At 40.0% G+C, this 24,883-nt stretch overlaps 1 protein-coding gene across 5 annotated transcripts in view; it reads left to right on the plus strand.

Annotated features, from left to right (window-relative positions):
• The window catches only part of CNTN1 (contactin 1), a 144,228-nt gene that overhangs the window by 56,833 nt on the left and 62,512 nt on the right, over positions 1 to 24,883 (plus strand). For all 5 annotated transcript variants that reach the window (XM_063446921.1, XM_063446924.1, XM_063446923.1 and 2 more), the window contains 3 exons: positions 20,465 to 20,591; positions 23,143 to 23,315; positions 24,246 to 24,341. In XM_063446921.1, the coding sequence (XP_063302991.1) occupies positions 20,465 to 20,591; positions 23,143 to 23,315; positions 24,246 to 24,341 (396 nt within the window). The remainder of the gene's footprint in view (positions 1 to 20,464; positions 20,592 to 23,142; positions 23,316 to 24,245; positions 24,342 to 24,883) is intronic.

Raw genomic sequence — 24,883 nt, forward strand, 5'->3', positions numbered from 1 at the left:
ATATCAAGATTCATAAGATTTCATTAGGTCTATGAACTCTATATACTTTGTCCTTGGGTAGTAATACTGTACCTGCCTAACAACAGTCACTACACCATAAAAAAAGTGATCTGACTACACATGTCTAATGGTCTATGGTAGTTTCTTTATATAACTTTTCATTTAATTAATACTAGTTTGTATGAATCACCTTGTTAGCTCTTTAAGTACTGTCCCACTCTGAATTTTGGCTGTGCCTGGGACTTGACCAGGTAACCCAGACATGGACTCACTCTCACTGTGCCTAAAGAGGTATTTGCTATACTTTGAGGCCTAACAAGGAACCATTGTCTAGGGTTGTTGTTTCTATTGTGCAGAAACAGCTAGCCTGTATTTTGAATCTGGACCGCCCTTTTGGGTGGGATCAGTCTGATATGGAAATGGTCTAGGTTCTCTTTGTAATATCACAAGATGAGATAAAACCAGCTTGAGATCTGAGTGGGGCCCCATCGAAGGGCAAGCTATTTGAGCTGTTGTCTGTTCTCAACATCCACTTGCACCCTCTATTATTTTTTTCCTTAACCATGATATGTTTACCTAAGACTTTAATTTCCATTTTTGAAGATACTAGCCAGGATACATTGTAGTTGTGTCATGAAATGAAGAGTTATTAAGAGGTTTTAGATTGGGAGGTCTTTTTTAGACCTAAGCAGGGAGTTTCATGTGTCTATTTTGAGAAATACCAAGGAGCTGTTGTTTTCTCTGGATGGGGTAGAGCCAGTGGTGTATCCTGGTTTTGTGCTGCCCTAGGCACATACACTCACTAGCAGACACACACACACTCACTAACAGACACACACACACACTCACTAACAGACACACACACACACTCACTAACAGACACACACACTCACTGTCAGACACACACACTCACTGTCAGACACACACACTCACTGTCAGACACACACACTCTCTGTCAGACACACACACTCTCATATATATAATATAATTAATTTAACCTACCCCCCAGCCTCCTTACCTTTGGGAATGCTGGGGGGAGGTCTCTTTCTCCCTGGTGGTCCAGTGGCTGCTGTGCACTGGCGGGTAGGCGGCTGGCGAGGGAGCTCTTCCTCTGAGCTGTCTGCTCAGCCCCCTCGCGCGCCGCAGAGGGAGGCTGGTAGCCGGAAGATGACGTCATATTCCGGCTCCCAGCCTCACTCTGCGGCGTGCGCCCCTGGGTAGAGCACAACTCTCCACTCACTATTTACCATACTCATTCCAGTTTCAGCATGCCCTTTTTCACAGCCAAGCAAAACAATCAAATCTCCCAAATAAACACCCTTTAAACACCATTTTCATTCATGGAAACATGTTTATTATTGATATAACAACATCCAAAATGCATGTATTTTTATAATATTAAGTCAAAGTAAATATTTTTTGTTTATTAACAGAAAGTTTTTCTCTGCATTAATTACTTATTTTATTTAATAATAAATATCAATAAATTATAATTTAATTCATAACACATAATAACACACATTTAAAATAATAAGTGCCACATATTTACGAATCCTGACACTTCTCTATATCCTTGTATTATAAAAAAAAATAGCACTCCAAGACAATGGGATTGGAAGAAGGTGTGTTTGCTTAATACAAAAAAAAAAAAATTTATTAGAATTTCCAGTATATATATTTTTTTTTTATGTAGGAATGCAATTGACACAATCAAAACCAGCTTTAATTGACCTAAACTACTACAAGCTTTTTTCATCTTCAACAAGATCTGTCTACTTTAAGCCCAGTTCTTAATCATTTAATGGAACCAAACCACTATGCTTTGATTTAATTTGTTTGTTTTAGCTTCAGAAATGATTCAATCCTGTTAGAAAAAAATCCACATAGAATTTAATTGTGACTTCAGTTGTTAAATCATTTGAACTTTTTTTTTTCCTAACAGAATGGAATCATTTTTAAAGCTGAATCAAACTAATTACATTAATGAACAACAACTGGCTAGATCGTCTTAACAGTTCTGATAGTTGAATGAATACCGATAAATGTATGTTTAATACTTACCAAATGGGAATTTTAGAATGTAGACAACATGGGTTGAACTGCACATAAATTAAAGAGAACCCTTTGGTATAAATAGGGAATATAATATTTGTATTTGGTATTTGGTAAGTACTTATATTCTCTGTTGAATTTAGTTTTTATTGTTAATACACTGGAAGACTATTTCAGGTATTTACTACCTGTATTGTATCACTGTCATCCTTTACTGCTTCCTCTGGAAGACTGCTCCAGGGATCTACTACCCATTTCATATCAACATTAGCTTTTACTGTTTCCACTCAAAAGCTATTGCAGGTACCATTTCAATATGACAATTAAACTTTATTGCATCCACTGGATGGCAATTCAAGGAATCTATTATGCGTTCTAAATCACTGTTAGTACAGATACTGGGAGTTTATTCCATACTGTTTATGAGCCACAGTTAAAGTAACACAATAACTAATTAACTAATTAGCATGTACACACATATACGTTCACAAACACATGATACTATATTAACTAATAGTGTATTGTAGTGTTGTAAAATTACTATTTATAGTATATAGAGAGCTAAATTCTCTATAACTCCTGGAAACTCTCGGAGCTTACAATCTGATCATTTTTTGGCTTATTTTTGACCAATGTGCAGTTTTAAAATCCTGTTACATAATTAGCAGCCATGTTTTTATCTCATAATATGTCTGAAGCCTTGTCTACATCCAGTAGTATGTATGAAGAATCCAGCATCTAGCACTGGCTCTTTAAACTGATTACAAAAGCATCTAAGGTCTTTGAGATCAGATCCACTTACAGATCTCCTACAGCGCAGATATTTTTATCATCTCTCTCTCTGTCTTCATTATCTCCCTTCTCAGCATCACAATAATCAGCGCTCTCTGATTCCAATCCTTGTAAGACAGTTAATGGGTCCACCATGTTGCTCAGCTCTTCAATGTGACCCATGTTCCTGGACAGCTCTTCCTTGTTTATTTCCAGCTGCCGGATTAGATCTGAGACTCTGCGTGTGACCTGCTCTTCCTGAGTTCTCACTCAGGACTCACTTCTTTATGGCTATCAACTGTTTCCTCATGTCCCTAATCAGGCCACTGACGTTCTCTTTTTCCCCAGCTTGTTTTTTTTAACTTCTTTTCTGAGCATCTGTACCCTCAGGACTCTTCTTCATCCTCTTCTCACTTTCATGTCAGTTTCTCATTTTCTTCTTCTTCTTGTCAGAGGCCTCATTCAGTGACTCCACTTTGTGTCCCATGTGCTCTACCACCAGGCTGCAGGATACACAAATACAAACTACATAATCAGAGCAGTATTATTAATTAATAAGGATTTACTTCTGGATGGAGCATTTTCTGTTCTCATATGAAGTGTTTTTTTTTATTTAAGACGTCTTCTGCTGATTGGCTGTGGATGCTAAGGTGGTTCTCAATCAGAGCACCTTATTATCAGCGGGTGCAGGAGAGTGAATACAGAAAGTACGGGGATCTCAATATAGTTGGTGAAAGCAGTAGAAAAACAGAAGAGGGGCAACAAGTGTCATGGTTAAGAAGACAAAAAAAGTAAGGAACAGAGCAAAGAAAAGAACTAGATGAGGAATCAGAGAGAATATTGTGAAAAGGGAATTAGGGAGGGAATTACAAGTATATGGAAACAGCAATGGAAAAGACAAACAAAGCTACTTGAAAACGATGGGGAGATGGTAAATGGGAAAATAGGGGCTGGTGGAAAGTCAGAGGTACATGTGGCAGGAATGGGTGTAATGAGACAGAAGCACACAGGGATGTTAAATACAGACAAGTCATGTTAATAAGAAGGGGCAAAAAATTTGAAGGATTGGTTAAAAATATTTTCAGGAATAGGAGAGAAGTGTAAGAATCACGCGTATTTAAGAATGAGAAATGTGACATGTAACCGTTGTGAAGGTCACAGTGGAGGCTCACAGGAGACTGATGGGAAGGTAAGGTGTGACAGACAAAAGAGGAGATGACGTGGAGACAAACAGGTGGATGGTGGAGGACGAAATGTTAGTAACTTAATATAAAATTGCCAACTTATGAGCAATGCTCATATTTTCCGCAGATTCAGAATATCCTATTTGACATTTCTGTCATTATTAGAGTGCAATTTATTGCAGCGTTATGTCTGCAGCTCATTTATTACATTTATTGCAACTCATTTCCATTTATTACAGAGCCATTTATTAGCCCACCACTTATTACAGCTCTATTGCAGCTATATTTATTACACCTCAACTTATTAGAGCTCAATTTATTGCTGCTCCATTTATTACTATGCCGTTTATTACTGTTCCAGAACCAAATATCTATACACATACACTCGAGAGAGGCCCTATCAGTGACCAATGACATTTGGTGAAGTTTTAAGCTTGCTGAGTACCAGACTTCACCCACGGAATTTGACTCCACCCCTCTCTGTTGAACTCCCGCCTCTCTCAAGATCTATTGGACTTATATGAAATCTAAAATGACCGCCAATAAATAAATAATCTTTGTTTTGTTTGTTCAACACTATGGGGTTTATTTACTAACCATCTCGAAAAAAGTACAGTGAAAATGGCCAGATTCAAAGTATAGAATTCAAAATATTTACACAGTACCATCTTTAAACAAACAAGGTTATACACTAAACACTAGATTTTGTCCAGATAGACAAAATCTATTGAAAATTACTGAATTGTAACCACATTGACGATACTCATATTTACTAAATTCAAATGTGGTTGGAATTCAGTCAGCCCAAATGAATCTGCAGCAATAATTTGAATGCATTCAGTAGGCTTCCCTCCGTTTATCTCTTTACCTCCATCATTCACCATCTTTCTAGCAGGAGTGCCCCCCATCTTGCTCATGTCATGCATTCACAAGTTGTGGTGGCCATATTGGAGTTAACTAATATTGTAAAGCACTACGGAATCTGTCGGCGCTATATAAATGGCAATAATAATAATAATAACTCACTTTCTGTGAGAATCCCATCTGCCAGCAGAAATCTTGCATGATTTGTGACAGCCATCTTGGGACTCCCATTTTCTTGTCTGGATTGTTGTACGTCCTGGACCCTGCTGCAGGTGAGCCCAACATTGTTTTACTTCTGGTTGAGCCTGACATTTGGGGGGGTTGCCTCATATTCTGCTTCATATTTGGACTGGTTATATGACCATTGGTGAGATTTTAGCAATTGGATGCTATTCACGTCTCTGTTGTCCATTCTGGGGTTATCAGGGGTCCATTTACTCTGGATCTATTTGCTTCCCATGTGATCTGTATAACTCAGAAATTCTTCAACTGTCTTCCCTATCCAGAATGTGAAATAGTCAATGCAAATCCCATGCTCTTGCTTTTTCTCAGTTCACTATGATAACCCACATGCTTTATAGCATCAAAACTTCTTTGGCCTCAGTTGTGTTGGTCACCCACAGTGAAAGAGTCACCCATGGTTCCATTTGTTTGTCCTGTCCACATATCCGCATCTATAGGATATCACTGTGGTTCTTTGCTTTTTGAAGTACTGGTCTAATAATTCTGATTTGTTTTTCTGACAGCTTTCCGCTAGGTTCTCTTTTTTCCTCTGCCTGGTGTCCCATTGTTGGCTTTCTGATATTCAGGCTATATTCTCTGTCACTCACCAGACCAAGACCATCATTTGATATTGTAGGATAAGCTTTTCAAATAAACACAGCCTGGTCTCATTTTAGGCCTTGATTTAATTTTTTCGAGTAAACATTGCAGATCATTTAATATTTTTGGACACATTTTTTAATGGACTTAACTACAAAAATCCCAATAGACATCAATGGTGACTTATGTAGTTAAATTATCTAAAAACTTATTCGGAAATATTAAATAATTTGAAATGTTTATCCAAAAATATTAAATTAAGGGCCAAGTCACACAACAGTCCTGTTTTTTATACTTGTTTTCATTAACAAGCCTGCTCATTGTGTAGCCACTTGTCCCTTGAGTTATCTTGAAGTTATGACTTTCTTGCAATATTTGCTGCCTGGTCCTCTTCTCATCTCATCTCCACCATTACCTTGAACTAGCTGAATTTCGTCCTCTTAATGTTTTACGGAACAGTATACTTCTCAGCACATTGTGGTCTTACACAAGTTTTCAACTCTTTTTCAGTCTAATGCAGTGTTTCCAGTGGGATTTTATCTTCTGGAGTTAAATTGGAGATCCTGTGTCTGTTGTTGTTTTCAACTGATTTTTGCTCTCTATCTTTTCCACTGAGCCCGGAGTTTTTTCATGAAATAAAGAGGAAAGGATCTAGAGAGGATTGCCTTTTATGTCTTCTCATTGTTCTCTGATTGGCTAATGTATTTTATATATATTTTTTGCTGCTGTTTGAGGTTAGCAGTAAAGAGAGTAAGCAAAATATTTGGACTCTTGCAAGTAAATGATAATTTCAAGTACTATTTGCCTGCTGGCACCACTGGCAGCACTAACAGCCAGTAGGCAAATACTTAAATAGACTCTCGTGGTACAATGGTTAAGTTCTTTGGTGGCTTACCAGTGCTTGCTAGCCAGCCACCACATAAAAAAAAAAAAAAAACATGAAATATAAAAAAATGCCTTTTGGGGGATCAATATGATCTCTATATTAGTTTAAGTATGGCCAGCAGGTGGGGCTCTACAAAAAAAACACTAAAGTCCCCCAAGTGGTTGGTTGGGGCACTAACATTTAACTAGGTGTACCTAACCTTTCTCACCCAGCCCTTACCCATAGCCAAGAAGCGGAGGGCTACCAATATATTAACTGGGTGAAAGACTCCAAGCTGTGTTGATGTGCTATTTAGAAATAAAGAAGGGCATTGAACATGCCTGTGTCCACCTCCCCTCCCTCCACCCTTAGGTTTTGGGTGGGGGTCATCTTAAAACAAAGGGGGAGGTGGACATGATATATGATATATACATATATATATATATATATATATATATATATATATAGGAAACATGGGGAGATGGTTGCACTCACCTAAACATGCTTAAATGGGGTGCTGCTGGGGGCCATATTATACAATAAACAATACACAAGATCCAGCGCACTCTCCTATCCACTAAACAGCAACTTCAATGTTGACAGATTTTATTAGTTTGTAAAAGTTTTTTTAAAAAACACCTAATCTAGGCAAAAAAATGGGGATTTAGTTACATTATATGATCATACATTGCATAAGCCTGCCACAACGTCAATGTACCCCATCTTTGGCAGGTCCTACTCTCACAGTCTAATGTCTGCTCTTATGAGATTAACCACTTACTTGGGAAAATGTATATATGTATATATATCTTTTGTTCCTTGTCTATCACCACAATGTCAGGTTGGTTGGCCAGTACTTGCTTGTCTGTCTGGATCAAGGAATAGAAGACTGCAGGGGTGGTGGTGTATGTGTATACACAGTGACTATAACATTAGAAAGAAGGAACATGAGAAGATAGACAAATACCAAGGGCTGAAAAAAGAGCTAGAAAATATGTGGAAGGTGAAGGCAGTAGTCGTCCCAGTTGTGATAGGAGCACATAGGCTGTGACTCCCAAGCTGGGAAAGTGGCTTGAATAAATTCTAGGTGGAATATCTGAGATCACTGTCCAGAAAAGGGCAGTTCCAGGAACAGTCAGAATACTGAACAGAACCATCAATTTGTGATTTTCCACATCTTCACAGCAACTAGTACCTCCATAGTCTGATTGCGAAAATCTTCTCAAGTTCCCACCCTGTCACATGTCATGGACCTGCTATGTACCACTAAAAAATGGCCCACCGACTTAACAAGCCTCAGTATTTTAGTATTTAATGTTGACATCTGTGGATAAATCGTTTGAAAAGTTTATACAAAAATAATAAATGAATTCATTTTGCAGTGATTTAATACACTTTCCAAATGATTAAATACTGTTAGCAAAACCTTTCAAATGATTTATTTACAGAAGTGACCTTTAACCCCTTAAGGACACATGACATGTGTGACATGTCATGATTCCATTTTATTCCAGAAGTTTGGTCCTTAAGGGGTTAACGTCAATAGGGATTTGTATTAATAGATACATACTTTGAAAAGTTTATCTTACATTATTCACTAATTTGGAAAGAATTACCTCTCAGCATTTTTCTGGTTCTTCCTTTTTCGTTCTCTTTTATTAGTTATTTTACTTTTGTTTCTACTTCTCTGATTCCCCTTGTCTGGTTTACCACAATTTTTTATGTTTATTCAACTTCGGTGGAATAGTTTAATATGTGAATGTTTCTTTAATGGCATAAGTTGAAAACGTTAATACAATTGTATACAATAATAAAAATATAAATACTGGAGCTTTGTTTCTGTTACTTAGAATGAGAGAATGGTTTAACTATAATCCATTCACAGCAGAAACCGATACTGCGAGACAGATTTTTGGTTGGAAGCTACAAAAGATGAAACAATATCTACATCAGGAACTAACAGCTGTTCCAGGCCAGTTATGGCCCATAATGCACATTAACAGTACAGATTTTACACATAGCAGGCCAAAGGTTAAATGGTAAACTCTGTTAAGAGCCAAACAGTAGCCGGGAGTTAGAAAAGCCTTTCTGAGAGTAACTGGCAGTCATGACACATTCTCACTTCTCTCCCCGGTCTATTGTAGGGGTCGAGTGAACAGGATTTTAAAGAGATGCTTAATGTTTTACAGAACAGTTTACTTCTCAGCAGCCGCTCAGGTGAAATAGCTCAGTAACGCTAGAACTGCTTGAAGACTGATGTATTTAAAGTCAATCAAAATGATAAAATATTTTAAATAAGTGCCTTGTCAATAGAATTAATGCATATGCAAAAGCATAACAAGCTGTTGGGGTCCCTGCATATTTTTTGAACCATCATCCCTCCTGCTCTTGTTTCGTCTGCCTCACTTTAGTGGAAAACATTGCGTTTGGGAATAGAGGAGGATAGATACGTTGCTGAATCGATGGCGGTTTAGTGAAGACAATACAAGATGTTTCATGTAAAAAATGTTAGTCCCTGCATCCTATTGTGCAGGTTTTTTGTTTCAAAGAGTTAAGGATCACTACTTGGATAGGGTTCAGGGAACGTGTCATGGGCAAATCTATTTTTTTTATCTTTACATCGTGATAGCAGTTTCATCAAACATGCTAGAGGTACCCCACATATTATTGACTAATCCTTACTGGAAATGACTATTTTAGGACTCCAGTTTGATAAGCATATTTCTCAGGGAATTACTGTACATGATGCACATCACAATCTCCTACAAATACTTTAGTCTATATATGGAACATCTCGAATTTTCAAACTTGTTTATTCCTGTCTATTTCTGCCTATATTTCCATAAAAAAAAAATTGACAGCACAAACTTGTATATTTAAATGTACGGTAATGACATCATATTAAAGGAACACTAAAGGCACCTCATTGCAGTGTCCCTGTCCCCCTTAGACACGCAATGTAAATCATTGCAAGTTTTGAGAAACTGCAATGTTTACATTACAGTACTAAGACAGCCTTTAGTGGCTAGCTAGCAGGGACTTTGGGTCCCTTAAAGGATGTTGGACGTCCTCACGCTTTGCATGATACATTTTGTAATCCTAACAGTATAGAATCCCTTTAATATAATTTTTTATGCCCAAACTATGCCAAGAAAATAGTTATATTTCAGTTTGAAATCCAAATTGCTACACTATCATAAGAATTTAAACAGGGTGCCCTCTCACAATAGATATTTGGAATTCCAAAAACCTGTGGATGACTATGAGTAGGCCTCATTGCTGACACAGGTGAGACCAGTTTCAATCTTCTGCTTGAACTTATGTTTCAATTTTTATTTTTTTTACTTTTCAAAAACTTTTCAATTTTTAACTTATACAGAACTATAAGGATATGTCCATATTAGTACACTATTGATGACTTTTGGGGGTAGAATTTTACATTTTAAATCTAAATTGGAGTATTTTTTCAAAAACAAAGCGGTACATGACTAATGACCAATCTCTGGCCATAGATGAGGACATTATAAAAGGTCAACACTAGGGAGCGTGGCCACGCAACGATCCAAGATGGAGGCGTAAGCCACGAGCTCCTGCGCAAGGGACTCCCATACAGCGACTAACCAAGCGTACAGCACAGCGAAAATTACCCTATCCCGGTGCCTGACAACCATGGCACAACGCGCAATGAAAAAACCGAAGCACAAAGCAGCAGACCTGCAAATAACGGCCCGTACCTCACCGCAAACGAAAATCCAAGATGGCGCCAACGGCCCGTCCTCGCCAGCATCCTGCTCAGACAGGAGTGACAGCACGTCCATTTCAATACCAGCCTCTGCACCAGCTACATATTCCTCTATACAGAGGATGTTAGCAGATCTCAAGAGCTCCATGCAGTTAGAATTCTCCAAACTGGCAAGAGACATCAAGGCTGATATTCAGGCCATAGGTGAGCGCACCGCCCATTTAGAGGACAAAACTGATGAGATTATAAGCACTCATAATACTTTAGTGGATGCCCATGCAGATGTCACTGCCAGACTTGACCTACTAACCCACAGTGGCAGATCATGAGGACAGGGACAGGAGGAGCAATGTACGCATAAGGGGTATCCCAGAAGACATAACCCTACAAGACCTAGTATCTTATGCAGCAGACCTTTTCCACGCACTGTCCCCAGAATTATCCCAGTCGGATCTCCTCCTGGACAGGATCCACCGTCTCCCACGGCCGAGAAATCTACCACCATCTCTCCCACGTGATACCATCGCAAAATTCCACTATTTCACATCCAAAGATAAGATCATGAGAGCCTCAAGACTTCTCCCCGAACTTCCGGGCAAGTTTGCCCACATAAAGCTCTACACCGATATCTCGGCTGCCACGCTCCTCAAAAGGAACGCGCTGGCGCCCATTACAACAGATGCGGACAATCTCTACAGATGGGGATTTCCAGCATGGTTAATGATTCGACGGAATGGGGTCGAAAAACATATCACCTCGGTAGAAGAAGGCCAAAGAATGCTCAAGGAATGGAATATCCCACAACGAGCACTTCCAGGCAACACAGCACAGAACCCATCACAACGCTCATTGACGCAGATCTCCAGAGATTGGAACACCACTTCCACAGCTAAGTGACTTTGGCCTGTGCTGCCTACCAGGTCCTACTCCTTGGGCACACCTAACCCTCATCTCACTAACACGGACTGGTAACGTTACTGCAAACTCTTACGCTAAGCCAAATCATATCGTATGCATTTCCTTTAGATGTTTTATATTTCTTTATATTTCTTTTCATCCGATAATACTATTGGGCTCCAATGAGCCTCAGCAGATTATAAAGTAAGGTAAAGATATACCTTACACTGCAGGGCCCACCACCCATACACAGGCACATGTAGCTCAAGTCCCGAGTCCCCCGCAGGACAATCCATCGATCCGCCCATTAGGCCACTACTGGCCTCAACACTGCCATCCGTACGCTTTAGTACTGTTCTAGACGGCTCTATGTACATAGTTCTGTTGTTTTTATGTTTAAATAATGTTTTTCTGGTGTCACCTACCGAAATTTCAAAAAGCCCACATATTGGGCAAAGTCCACGCAAACCTCCCGTATTGTGCAATGCACCAGCCTGCACCACTTTAATCACATAAGAGACATCACAGACTTAACACACAAAAACAAACTACAACCTTCAAAAGACACGCAACAACAGTTATCCGCGTTACAAAAGGACCTACAACACTTTGAACTAGGAAAAACCACCCACCTCCTGTAGCGATGTAAGCACAAATTCTTCACTAAGGGAAACAAGGCAGGGGCATTATTAGCAGCACAACTCAAAACCCGTTCACAACAAACAAAAATAGCACACATCCAAACACCCCACGGTAAAAAACTGATCAACCCACAAGAAATAGTAGACGAGTTTGCACTCTACTACAGCTCACTCTACAATCTTAAAGACAGCACTGAGACAGTTCCACCCTCCCCACACTCCATCGTAAACTTCCTACAATCTGTTGACGTCCCCAAATTGCAAGACTTGGATATTGCGACCCTTACCTCGCCATTCACAATAGAGGAGGTGGAAAAGACAATACAGGGCCTACCCAAACAAAAAGCTCCAGGACCGGTTTTGGTTTTACCAATTTCTACCACCAGACTTACACAAACCTACTCACACCCCACCTAACAAACCTGTATAACTCCTGCTACATCTCAGGACGTATACCCTCAGATATGCTCGTAGCCCACATATCAACTCTGCCCAAGCCAGGGAAACCTCCGACCCACTGCCAAAACCTTAGGATGATTTCCCTTATCAATGCGGATGTCAAAGTGTATGCCAAACTCCTGGCCAATAGACTATCCTGATTTCTACCCGCACTGATCCATAATGATCAATCTGGGTTTATCAAAGGCAGACAAGGCTCAGATAATACTCGGAAAGTCCTGAATATATTGGCACACATGCAAGAAACACACGCCCGTGGACTAATCCTGGCCCTGGATGCAGAGAAGGCCTTTGACAGGGTCAACTGGGAATATATGCGACAAGTCCTACACAAATTCGGTTTCCCAGATGGCCTTGTCTCAGGCATCATGGCCCTTTATAATGACCCACAAGCGAGAGTATCCAACTCGGGCTTTCTCTCTACACCTTTTCATATAACCAATGGTACCAGACAAGGGTGCCCCCTGTAACCATTACTGTATATCCTATCCCTAGAACCTTTAGCAGCTATAATAAGGCAACATGACAAGATCAAAGGCGTGAATATAGGGAACCGCACATTCTGCCTCTCCATGTTCGCAGATGATATCCTGCTCACGGTTAAAGAACCCGAACAATCTGTCCCGGCGCTAATACACTTACTCCACCAATATGGACAACTATCCTACTACAAGCTTAATCAAGGCAAGACACAAGCTCTCCCAATAAACCTACCAAATCCATTGAAAAAACAGCTTAAACAATCCCACTGCTTTGATTGGAGAACTACCGATATCACCTATCTAGGAGTAAAACTTGGCCCCTCCCCCACAGACACATTCAAACTTAACTTCAAACCGCTTATACCACTATGCAAAATGCATACCCAACAATGGAAAGCAGTAAAGCTCTCCTGGCTGGGAAGAATAAATTCGGTAAAGATGATGCTCCTCCCAAAACTTCTATACAAATTTAGGATGCTGCTGATTTACGTCAAACCGACGTTTTTCAAGCATCTTCAGACCATTCTCGCGCAAGCCACGTCTATCTATGTCTCTCCTCCAGAAACACTCAGAACAAGGTGGATTGGGATTCCCTGATGTATCTAAATATCATAAAGCGTCCCTCCTGGAGGCGGCAATTAAACTCCACGCCCCCAGGGGGACCTTTCAATGGGTGGACATGGAACACGTCAGGGCACCTGGAGGCTCCCTGGTGGTGGCATTGTGGACACCTGCACAAATTAGACCAAATGCACCTCACCTGTTTAATACTTTGATTCGAACTATTTAGCAATGGGAATCATTACACCATACACAAAACAAACTTAACAAGTTTCACCCACGAGCCCCAATAACAGCCCTGAACTCCCTAGCCTCGGGATTGTCAATGAACTCCTGGGTAAAATGTGGCATTCAGGGGGCGGGGCCGGACTGCCGAGCAGGACGGTCGCATGAAACTCTAAGGAAAAATGAGCATGAAACTGGGACTTTTGGCATAAAACACCGACCGGCAGCGGTGTCCCTCATCGGGTGGAGAGTACCAGACCCAGGGTGAGTCTGGCCAGAAGGGCTTCAGTCCCCTGGAGGAAGAATCCTCATTGGCGCACACGGGGCCTACTCCGGCGGTGAGTGGAGCAGACGGCCGCTGCTCCGCTATCCCGCCCATCGGTACTCAACCAAGGGACAGACCCGTGAGGAAATGGCCCCGTTTCCCCCCCCTCTGGACCGGGGGGGTGATCCCGGTCCGCACCCTCGAGCCCCGACCAGACAGGGTGCTGCCGCAGGGCCGCCCTGACCCGACACCAAGACATAGCATCCAAGATGGCGGAGGCAATAGAAGAAGGCGCCGAGCCTGTAACCACCACAGGGTAACCACCAAAATCCGCAACGAGGTGCAGAAGAAGCAACCCATACCAGCCCCCCTCCAAAGCACTCACCTTTAGGCCGGTCCAGCAAGAGGCAAAACCTTAATGAAGGACTCCAACCTGATGGCCTCTCACAAGCTCCCTGCAACCTTGCGGCCTTAAGGCCCACACCGGACACGGCTGCACTCACCACCCACAGGCAACACTGCGGGGGGAGGCACTTCACTTTCACAAGGTGATTAAGCAGTGGACCCCCTCATCGCACCACCCGAAGCAGGTCTGGACTGCCTGGTCTCAGCACCATAAACCTGGGCCTGAACCCCACGACAGCCTTCCTGGGCCTTGAGCCCTAGAGGTCACTCCTCACAGCGCAGCCCAGCACCTGGACTGACCACACTTACCAGGAATTCCGTTGCCGGCCAGTCATGGAACCGGAACCGAGGGCACAGATGGTTGGCTCATGCGGAGCCCAGGGCTGGCAGCGTGGCATACGCCGGACCCACACTTATAGCGGGACTCAGCTACCTCTCCACTCAGGTCGGAGGGAAGGAAATCACAAGCCCAGGAGACCTGACCTGCCTGACAACTGGCAGGAGCAGGTGGACTTTCCTAACAATACCCAGTGGGGTTTCTTAACCTGCTTCTCGGTTTGAAAGCTAATTTTACCTCTGACTCTCTAATGACCTACAATAATAGATCTACGCTACATTTATCGTATTGTACCTTAACAGCTCAGATAGGCACCATGCTGTAATGTCTATGCTGTGTGAGTGCAGTGCCTTCCTCTGCCATTAACTCCTGCAACTCTTACCTGTTATGCAGCATTGTCACCTAAGGGCAACCACAGTAGTAGGCCTAGCTCGATCTTGTACACCTAGCATGCAGGGCAGCATACTATTCATATAACCTGTGGGGCAGTCATGCAAGATTTATGTCTGTTCATTTACTATAAAAATGAGGCAATGCTATAAGCTATGGATAACTTAACGACACGCATAGGCAAACACTATACCTTAAGCGTCACCAAAGCATGTTAACCACATCATTTCTCACTATGTCTATGAGTCTGTATAGCTAAGTACCTCTCTTTCAATCGCTAATTTAGAACCTTAACGACAGCGCTGCTTTTATGCTTTGCTATATGTCTCTAAGCTACCTGACTCTTAAAGATAGCGTAACAAGCAACCATTCTCTCACTGCATAGGCAGACAAGCGAGATGTAACACTAACAAGTCAATTATTAGAATGCGTTTTTTTGTACGTTCTCTGCACGAGCCATGTTTTTCCTCCTTTGTCTCTCCTCTACCTATTTCTCCATGGCATGTGCATTATGCTAACATATTGAAAACTAAACGTAAATCTAAACTATCGTAATATTATAAAAATGTGCCTGTATACCGTATGCCATGACATGTAATACCAATGTTTACTTATTTTACTGGATGTCGCTGTTGTGGCGCATACCGGCTATCTGTTTAATGTGTGCACACCCAAAAAAAAAACAAAAAACATGGCATTCAACACATAGCTGATACGTACCAGAACCAACAGCTCATGTCTTTCCCAAACCTCCAGCTAAAATACGACCTATCTAACTCCTCCATCTTTCAATATCTTCAACTTAAAAGCATTGCCACCTATAAAATTCTCACAAAATATGATATGACACTCTCTAGCCCACAACCCCTGGACATGTTATATGACCGCTGCTGGCTCGCACCCGCAAAACCCAAGACACTGTCTCTATGCTATAACATATTGATGAATAACACTGACACAAAAGCCCCTACTTATGAACAACAATGGCAGACAGAATACACATCCTCACCATCTGGCAATGCCTGGTTACAATCTCTCAATGCGCTCAAAGGCATCACCAATTGCTACTCTCACATAGAAGCTCATAGGAAGCTGGTCTATAGATGGTACCTAACACCGAGTAAATTACACAAGATCTACCCAACGGTCCCCGCAGAGTGCTGGAGATGTAGAGAGGCAAAAGGCACAATGTTTCACATCTGGTGGGAATGCCCCGTCTTAGCACCTCTCTGGGGACATGTTGAGGACGTCCTCAAGTTGCTTAACATTAATAATGTCACTCTAGATCCCTTAACCTGTTTATTTCTGCTCCTCCCCACCTCCATGACCAGACCCCTTAAACAAGTGGTGATGTTAATCATCCTAGCGGCAAGAAACCTCATAGCGAGCGGATGGAAACAGACCACCTGCCCCACCAGACAACAACTGATGGACAAAATCCACCAATATCATATCTATGAACAACTGTCCACCACTTCCACTATACAATCTCACAAATTCCAAGAGGCATGGAGATCGTGGGCCGATATAAACGCCTCATAGAGAAGAGCGAACAAGACCACACGGGGAACCCTAGTAGTGCCCACCACTTTAAATCACATGCACGCGTATTTGCATATTCATGAAGGAGGTTTCATAAAATACCACATACAGGTCATACTGCACATACAAGATGACTAGGAGACACCATGTATGATGACACACGTACATTGTTACACATATGACGTTATAGTTTAACAGGATATATTGTTAACCCCCCCCCCCCCGGTTACATCCCCTCCTCCCCCCCCCCCCCTCTGTAAACTTACGTCTTCTAATGCCGGACTCCCTAGTTTGGGAGAGAGGAACCATCCAGTTACTCCCTCATGAGACCCCGCTGTTAACATACTATGTATAGGAGATTTTGAAGATATCAAGCTACTGTATGAAATGTTAAACGGTCGTATGATGTTACCCATTGCCCCCGCCTCCCCTTTTTTTGTTTCTGTATCCCGCATCCCCCTTTTGTTTTTTCAAAAATCAATAAAAACTATGAATGAGAAAAAAAAAGAAATACAGGTTAAAAAAATAAAGGTCAACACTAAAATGACAGGTATTTTTAGATATGTGTTTTCTTTTCTTTTGGTGCCCAGACACCATCATTTTAATTTTAGTCTGGAATCTGCTAAATGCCAGGTAACATCCTGGCTGTCTTTAATAGTTTTCTTTCCTTTTAGCTTGTGTCTACGCACGTCGTTTTTCTTTCTTGCAAATTTCTTTTGACTCAGGATACATGTAGCCTGTAGTGTTGAAACACAAGGAGAGAGCACTGGTAGGTTGAAAGTCATTGTTGCTAAGCCTTCATTCTACCCTTAAATGTCCTTCTGCCTCTTGTTCTGCTTTTATTTTAACCATTATCTACCTACTGCTAAAAGCTTAAGGTGAAGATTTTAAAATGATCCCAGCAAACCATCCGCAATAGACATATGAGTGACAAGCTATTTTACTGAGCTTTTATCAGTAAAAACAAAACAAAAACTGCTCAATTTGTATAAAATGTCTCTTCACTTATATCCTACCTGAAAGCATTGCATTAGCACCACATAATGCATCCAAACGAATTCTATTTTCAGTAGCAGCAAAACCCCGGGGGATAAAAAACAGCAGATTATATTTTTTTTCAAAGAATAAAAATTCGACACAATAAAACAGAAGCAAACAAAAATAAAATGTGTTGCATTCAATCAGATAAGTCAGTAAGAAAGAATAACCAATTCAAGTGAATATAATAAATGTATATTTTATTTTTAGCATTTTTTTTCCATTAAATTTGCGCATGGTGTGGGGTTATGGAGAAATTCTGTAATCCCCATGTTTGTCCTATTTATGTGCATTAAATATATTACATTTCAAAAAGGAGGAGTATAATCTCATGCATTAAAGTACAAAATTTAAAGCATAAAACAATAGATGTAAAAGGAATCTTTTATACGTTGTACTGCGTGTTCTTACATCCAACAGAGCTTTTCTTTTTTTATTTTAAGCAAGCTATTTATTACACCTGATTGATCCATTCACAGCGTACTCCATAATCAGAGGAGTGTGGGCATTTAAACCGGATGATTTCGCTCTGTATAGTAACAAAAAAAAAGCATTCTTTTATTTTTTTATTTTTCTATTTTTTTACGTGTGTCCTTTTAATATATCACACCACAAATTTTTGTTTTTGCCTGGAGTGAAAATGGAACAGCTCTTTCAAAGGTCAGTAGCCGTAGTTAAAGGCAATTTTATAGAGGAGGACGCTTATTGAAAATGGCAGATTCCATACAGAAGGCTCGGGAAAATAAGTTTTATAATTACAGGTGGACTCTGAGTCATAGAAACAGGCCATTCTTTTAAAGGAGAAAACATCACATTTCTGGAAATCTCAACTTTGAAAAAAAAAAACATTGAAAATCTTCCATAACTTGTGTTAACCTTTTTTTTTTTTTTATACAATATAAAATCATTATACAAAATTCTGCAAATTCCATCACAATCCAGTTCAGTCCAATCACTTATTTAAGATGAGGAATTGTAATAGAAATATTTAGGATTATTCATTAAACACCAATTTATTTTCGGTTAGCAAAACGTTTTAAAGGAATCTACAGAAATCGCCATTAAAATCTATAGAAATTTTAAACAGTGCACCTATTTTGATACATGGTTTGGATGAGGTTCTCAATGCAAAGTCCAAATGACAGTTTAGATTCTAGGTAGTCAAGTTATAGAGAATAGGGAGGGCATCATCATTTACCATTGATGGCTCTTTAGTGGGGCCTGAATTTGCTATAAAAAATTAACATCCAACAGCCCATTCATTAATTTTAAACAGAGCTGGGAATACTTTTCAACAGAGCTGGGAATAGAAGAAGTAGAATAGTTGTGGGACCCCTTATCTGTCTTAACCCTCACCACTTAGATGTTTTTCTTAGTTCTGGGGACTTTGCCCTCTACAGTAAGAGAGAGGTGGCCATTTTGTCTTAAAACTCAAGAAATGCTGTACTGGCCATTCAACCATTAACCAGAATCTAGACATTTCATGATGAAAACATACTCAGGAGTCATTTGGATACATACATACACGGTACAAAAGGTCTTGATGTTCAAAAATTTACAGGGCTATTCACTGAAGTTTAAAATTTAAGGTGGAAAAATTATCCAAGTCAGTTATGCTTTCAGTTTAGCTACTTTGGCCTTAATTCGAAGTTCTGTTTTAATTCCTTTCGATTTTTGAAATAACTCTGTTTGTGTGGTAGCTGGGTTCAATAATATAGAATGTAAGCTCATTGAGCAGGGCCCTCCACCTCTCTGTTCCTGTACGTCCAGTTGTCTGGTTACAATAACATGTCTGTTAGTCCACCCATTGTACATAGCTATGGAATCTGATGGCGCTATATGAATAATAAAATAATAATCATAATTTGAACTGCTAATGTCCAGACACCAACATATTACTAGACTTGGAAATTTGAGTTGGTCTGAATGAAAATTCAGCAGAATTTCAACCTATTTGGTGTCATTTTGAATTTAAGAATTTTGGGTCAAACTTCATCCAAAACTCATCAGAACTGAAAAATTGACAAAACCCAAATTGTATAAATTCAGAAGAACTGAAAAATTTACAAAATCTGAACTGTATCAAGTCAAAAGAACTGGAATGTTTTTGCTCTGCACTGCACCTTAATAGCTACTTTGAATTACTATTTAACAGTTTTATAGTTGTTTTTTTAATTAAAATTTTATAAAAATATATCAAAGGGTATTCCAGTCCTCCTTACATTGTTTTGTGTACCGTGTAGGTTAGGATATGCAGGAGCATAGATGGTTATGGTGGAGTGTCCCTTTAATGCTAGCTCTCTGTTATTCAAGCTCTTAAACCTTGGACAAAACAATTCCAAAGAGCTTGCTATGGTATTAGTCTGTTTCTGGGTCATGCAGCGTTGTTGAGCTGTCTGCACCGCCTCCTCTACACGATGCAATGTGCTATAAGATGAAAGCTGTGCAGGGAGAGAGATAATACTAGATGCTGTGCCACCAGGCATGTGTTTAGCTTAACCCTTTTCAGCCCCAGGGAGGTCTTCAAAACTTTGCAGTTCAGTAGACTAGCACACAGAAGGGGGGCATGCATGGAGAATTGAAGTGGTTAATTGAGTTGGAAGTGGCAGATCAAAACACACATTGATTTCAGTGAGATCAATGTGAAATTCTAATTATTATTGAGATATAAGCTGATTGCTGCTTTTCTTTAAGGACCAGGGGACTTGCAGAAGAGTGTTTTTTTTTATTTCTTACTAAAGGTTAACATTTCCATAATTTTCCTTTACTAACAGCTGCACTTTACTAAAATGTTATGTATCAAGACACAAGCTAATTATTTTGTCTTAATCAGGTTAATCTTTACTGCTCATGCCAAATACGCCATCAGCAATGATCTGACCAATGGCTGTTTATTTGACACTTGTTTTGTGTTTATTGCAGAGGAAGGAAAAAGATATGGGCCTGTTTTTGAAGAACAACCAACCGACACAATTTATCCAGAAGAGTCACAAGAGGGAAAAATTTCCATGAATTGCAGAGCCAGAGCAAACCCTCCTCCAGAATACAGGTATTAGATAATAAATTATCTGGCAACTTGTATAATCTAATGTATGTCACCAGGCTGTATGAAACAACATAAGTGCTTAACTGTCCCTTAAAGGGGCTCTCCAAGCCCCTCCATGTGTCTTATTCCACTAAGCCCCCACATGTGTCTCTCCCCTAATGTGTCTTGTTCCGTTCCATGTGTATTTCTCTCCTTCCAGAAAGCCCCTCCGCATCCTACCCACAAGCTCCACCATGTGTCCTATTTCCAACCCCTTCACCCCCTGCATGTGTCTCTACCCCCTCCCCTCCTTTACCTTGTCTGTGCTGCGGTACCACAGAACAGACAGGAAGTGCTCTCTCTCAGGGAGCACTTCCTGTCAGACCGCTCGTCCTTGCTACACACAGCAGCAGGAGGGGAGCAATGGACTGTGCTGCTTGGTCGGTGACCAATGGAACAGCATGACCAGGGCCCGCGTATCTATGCACGGGCCCTGAAGTTAAGCAGGCGACAATGGTAGTTAAAGGGAAACTCCAGTGCCAGAAAAACGATCCGTTTTTCTGGCACTGGAGGGTCCCTCTCCCTCCCACCCACCAATCCCCGGTTACTGAAGGGGTGAAAACCCCTTCAGTCACTTACCTGGGACAGCGGCGATGTCCCTCGCCGCTGTCTCCGCCTCCGCGACGCTCCTCCTAGTGATTACGTCGGCCGGTGGGCGAGACTAATCTCGCTCACCGGCCGAGGAGACCTAATGCGCATGCGCGGAAATGCCGCGCATGCGCATTACGTCTCCCCATAGGAAAGCATTGAAAAATCATTTCAATGCTTTCCTATGGGGAATAGAGCGACGCTGGAGGTCCTCACACAGCGTGAGGACGTCCAGCAACGCTCTAGCACAGGAAACCTGTGCTAGAAACAAGGAAGTGACCTCTAGTGGCTGTCTAATAGACAGCCACTAGAGGTGGAGTTAACCCTGCAATGTAAATATTGCAGTTTATGAAAAACTGCAATAATTACAGTTGCAGGGTTAAGGGTAGTGGGAGTTGGCACCCAGACCACTCCAATGAGCAGAAGTGGTCTGGGTGCCTGGAGTGTCCCTTTAAGCCACTGGATTAGAGGTTAGAGTAAAGCAGTAGGAATAGAGAATAGAGTTAGACATTGGGATTAGAGGTTATGGTTATGACATTGGGAATATAAGTGATAAATAGGGTTAGTGGTTATATTAGTTAGACCAAATTAAGCAGGCTTTCCTATCAAAATGTGTGTGGGCTGAAATATTATAATCTCTTCCTGGCAAATATATTATGCATTAACTAGTTTAATTTCTCATCACCTTCTGTTTACATTCTACCTATCAAATATAATTAGAGTATGATCCCTAACAATATATCTTTGGTATTTAGCTTAGAGTGGCTCACTATCCAGTGATAAATATATTCTCCAGTGATCGAGGATCTGTAAATACAATGGTAGGGTTCTGAATGCCTTAGTTCAGATAAATCAATGATATATTAGGTTAAAGTCCATCCATTGCATATTTCTTTTGGTATTTATGGTAATTGACCCACTTTTAGAATGTTGACTTGGAGTTGCTTGTTATTAGTCTGCCAGCATATTCTCTTTATATTTTTAAATTCCTCTGCTTGTTAAAAAACTTCATATTTTATTGTAAATAATTTGTCATACAATTTGCAATGCCAATTTACAATGTCAATGCAATACCCACAGCAAAGGTAACACCATTGATTTAAATAATGGCAACAACCAATTGGTAAAGGTAAATGGCTGTTGAATAAAATTTATTGAGAGATGCTCAACGTGGAGTTTATCCACTAAGCACAAATTTGCAGTGAATTAAAAACTGAATTGCAAAGTTTAGACAAAAAGTGTTGATTTGGGGAAAAAAACAATCCACAGCTCAACAACTTTTCAATTTTATCATAAAGTCTGCAAGTTGATTTCCAGTTCACTCATTTTTATCATTTGTAAACACAGTCGATCACATGTATTTACTAGTTTATTGCGAGAAATAATTGGTTCCGACATGGAACAGTTTGGGAATTTAAAACCTTCCCTGCAACTGTTAATTTTCTTTACATTGTAATTCAGTAGTCAATAGCCTTCTGTGTCTGGGAAGCTTAATTTATTCTATTTTGGGTTTCTAAACACCGACTCCTGTTATTCTCCTTGACTAAATGTAACTTTCACTATATAAACTGGAGCACCGTCATCACAATAGACTACATAAAGTAAAGTATGTTATAGAAAATTTATATATTGAGTATTGTTTTTGTTACTATTTCTGAAATTTCCATTTCTATGCCTTAACAACCCTGAGGTCAGTAATGATTTCTGCGGTTAATGATAATCCACCACTTTTTTGCCCAGCGTTATAGTTGGCAAAGAAAAATGTAATTCTTAAGAAAATATTTTTACAGTAATTTTTAGAAGGTAGAAATACACTTAACATCGAACACTAGAGAAAGACTTATGTGTTGAATGTAAATGATAAAAATATTAAGATATAATTATATTAAATGGAATTAAAATGTTTTTTTTTCTGATTTATTTTCAGGTGGAGACTAAATAACTGGGATATTAATCTTGGAGATGAGCATTATAGTATGGTGGGAGGTAATCTCATTATCAACAATCCAGAAAAATCAAGGGATCAGGGCAAATACGTCTGCATTGTCTCAAACATCTATGGGAGAATTATGAGTTTGGAAGCCTTTCTAAGCTTTGGATGTACGTATTAATACTTTATCATGTGATGTGTTCATACGATACTAAAAACTATGGTGAAATATTTTGGTTATCAGAGTTTCAGAAATATATTACAAATTAGTTCTGATCTAAAATGTGTTGCATGTCCTTCCTTTCTTTTCTTCCTTTCTTTCTTCATTTCTTCCTTCCTTTTCTAATCTATAAGAAAAGTGTTTATTTTTACTGTTACCCCCAGTTTAGTTGTACTTAAACTCTCTTTATATGTTCAAAGGGATTCTAAAGTGTAAGGAATACAAAGTTACATTCCTTACACTATAGTTCCCTCTGGCCCCCTTCCATCGTGGCCCCTGATGTCCCTCGGTGCTGGGTTGGTGCTCAGCCTCCTCCGACATCATCCGACAGGGGATCCTAATCCGTATTCGAGGAGAACAAATATAATTTTGATATTGGTAATTGTTTGGTGCTTTTGGTATTTAGATAATTAGACGAGTTTTACTGATCTCTCTTTTGGCCATTACATGATTCAGGTATCGAGAAAGTTCTTCAAAGTTCCAAACATGATGTCATTTTATAGAGAATAACATTTCACCTGTAGTAGAAGCACTATAGATTTTTTTTAAATTTTCATAAACTTTACCGCCGAGTAATTGGCACAGTAATCAATAAAACACAAACTGGAGTCGATCAGTGGATCCTTGTGAATTGCAATTAGCTTGTGCTGGACACAATGTTAGGGGAGGAAGATAAGATCTTCAGTTAAGTATATCTTTTAATCTACACATTTCCTGACTCAGCCAACACACTGTACATCTTAAATTTATATCCACCCAATGGGAAACATCTACATAATTTGGGAGCAACCGGTTCACTTTAAAAGATTTGTTCTTTGTCATTTTTTCTCCTTTTCTTTGCTAATTTCCACCCATTGTACTTTATTTCCTTTGCATTTAGATCTGGACACCTTCTCTTCAGATGAACGTTATGAGGTGAGAGTAAAGGAAGGAATTGGAGCAATGCTGATATGTGCACCTCCTCCACACTTTCCAGGTATTTTATGTTATAAATTGCATACAGCTTTATATATATATGTATATATAGCCAACCTGATTAAATCTGCACCAATTTGCTGGATGCATTCATTGTCCAGTTTAAAATTAGTACTTGCACATAGTTCCTGTAGTCTACTCCATGTGCTCAAAGATTTATCCCTTCTAGAATGCAGACCTAATATTTCATTTGCAGGTGGCATTCTGACGAGTAGTGATTGGACTACCAGATATGTAGAGACCTTGAAAAGAGCCGTTTTATTTGCAGGATGAATTATGATACTGGAGCAAATGTGTATAATAAGTATACTCCTTGTTGGAGTGTACTGTTGGGATGGAAGAGGTTATTTATTTAAAATCTAGTAAGAGCAGGCTGAGCGTTCTTTATCCTTAGAAACATCATACTGTATTAAACAGAATCAGTAAGATCAGTCTAACCACTGAAGAGCTTCTTCATACCATCGTACACCTATAGTCGTCTATAAAATTATAAAACTTTGATGCTGACATCTGCTCTTGTAGAGTATTATAATAGGTTTTTTA

The sequence above is a fragment of the Pelobates fuscus genome, chromosome 3 (assembly GCF_036172605.1).
Source record: "Pelobates fuscus isolate aPelFus1 chromosome 3, aPelFus1.pri, whole genome shotgun sequence".
NCBI lineage: Eukaryota > Metazoa > Chordata > Amphibia > Anura > Pelobatidae > Pelobates > Pelobates fuscus.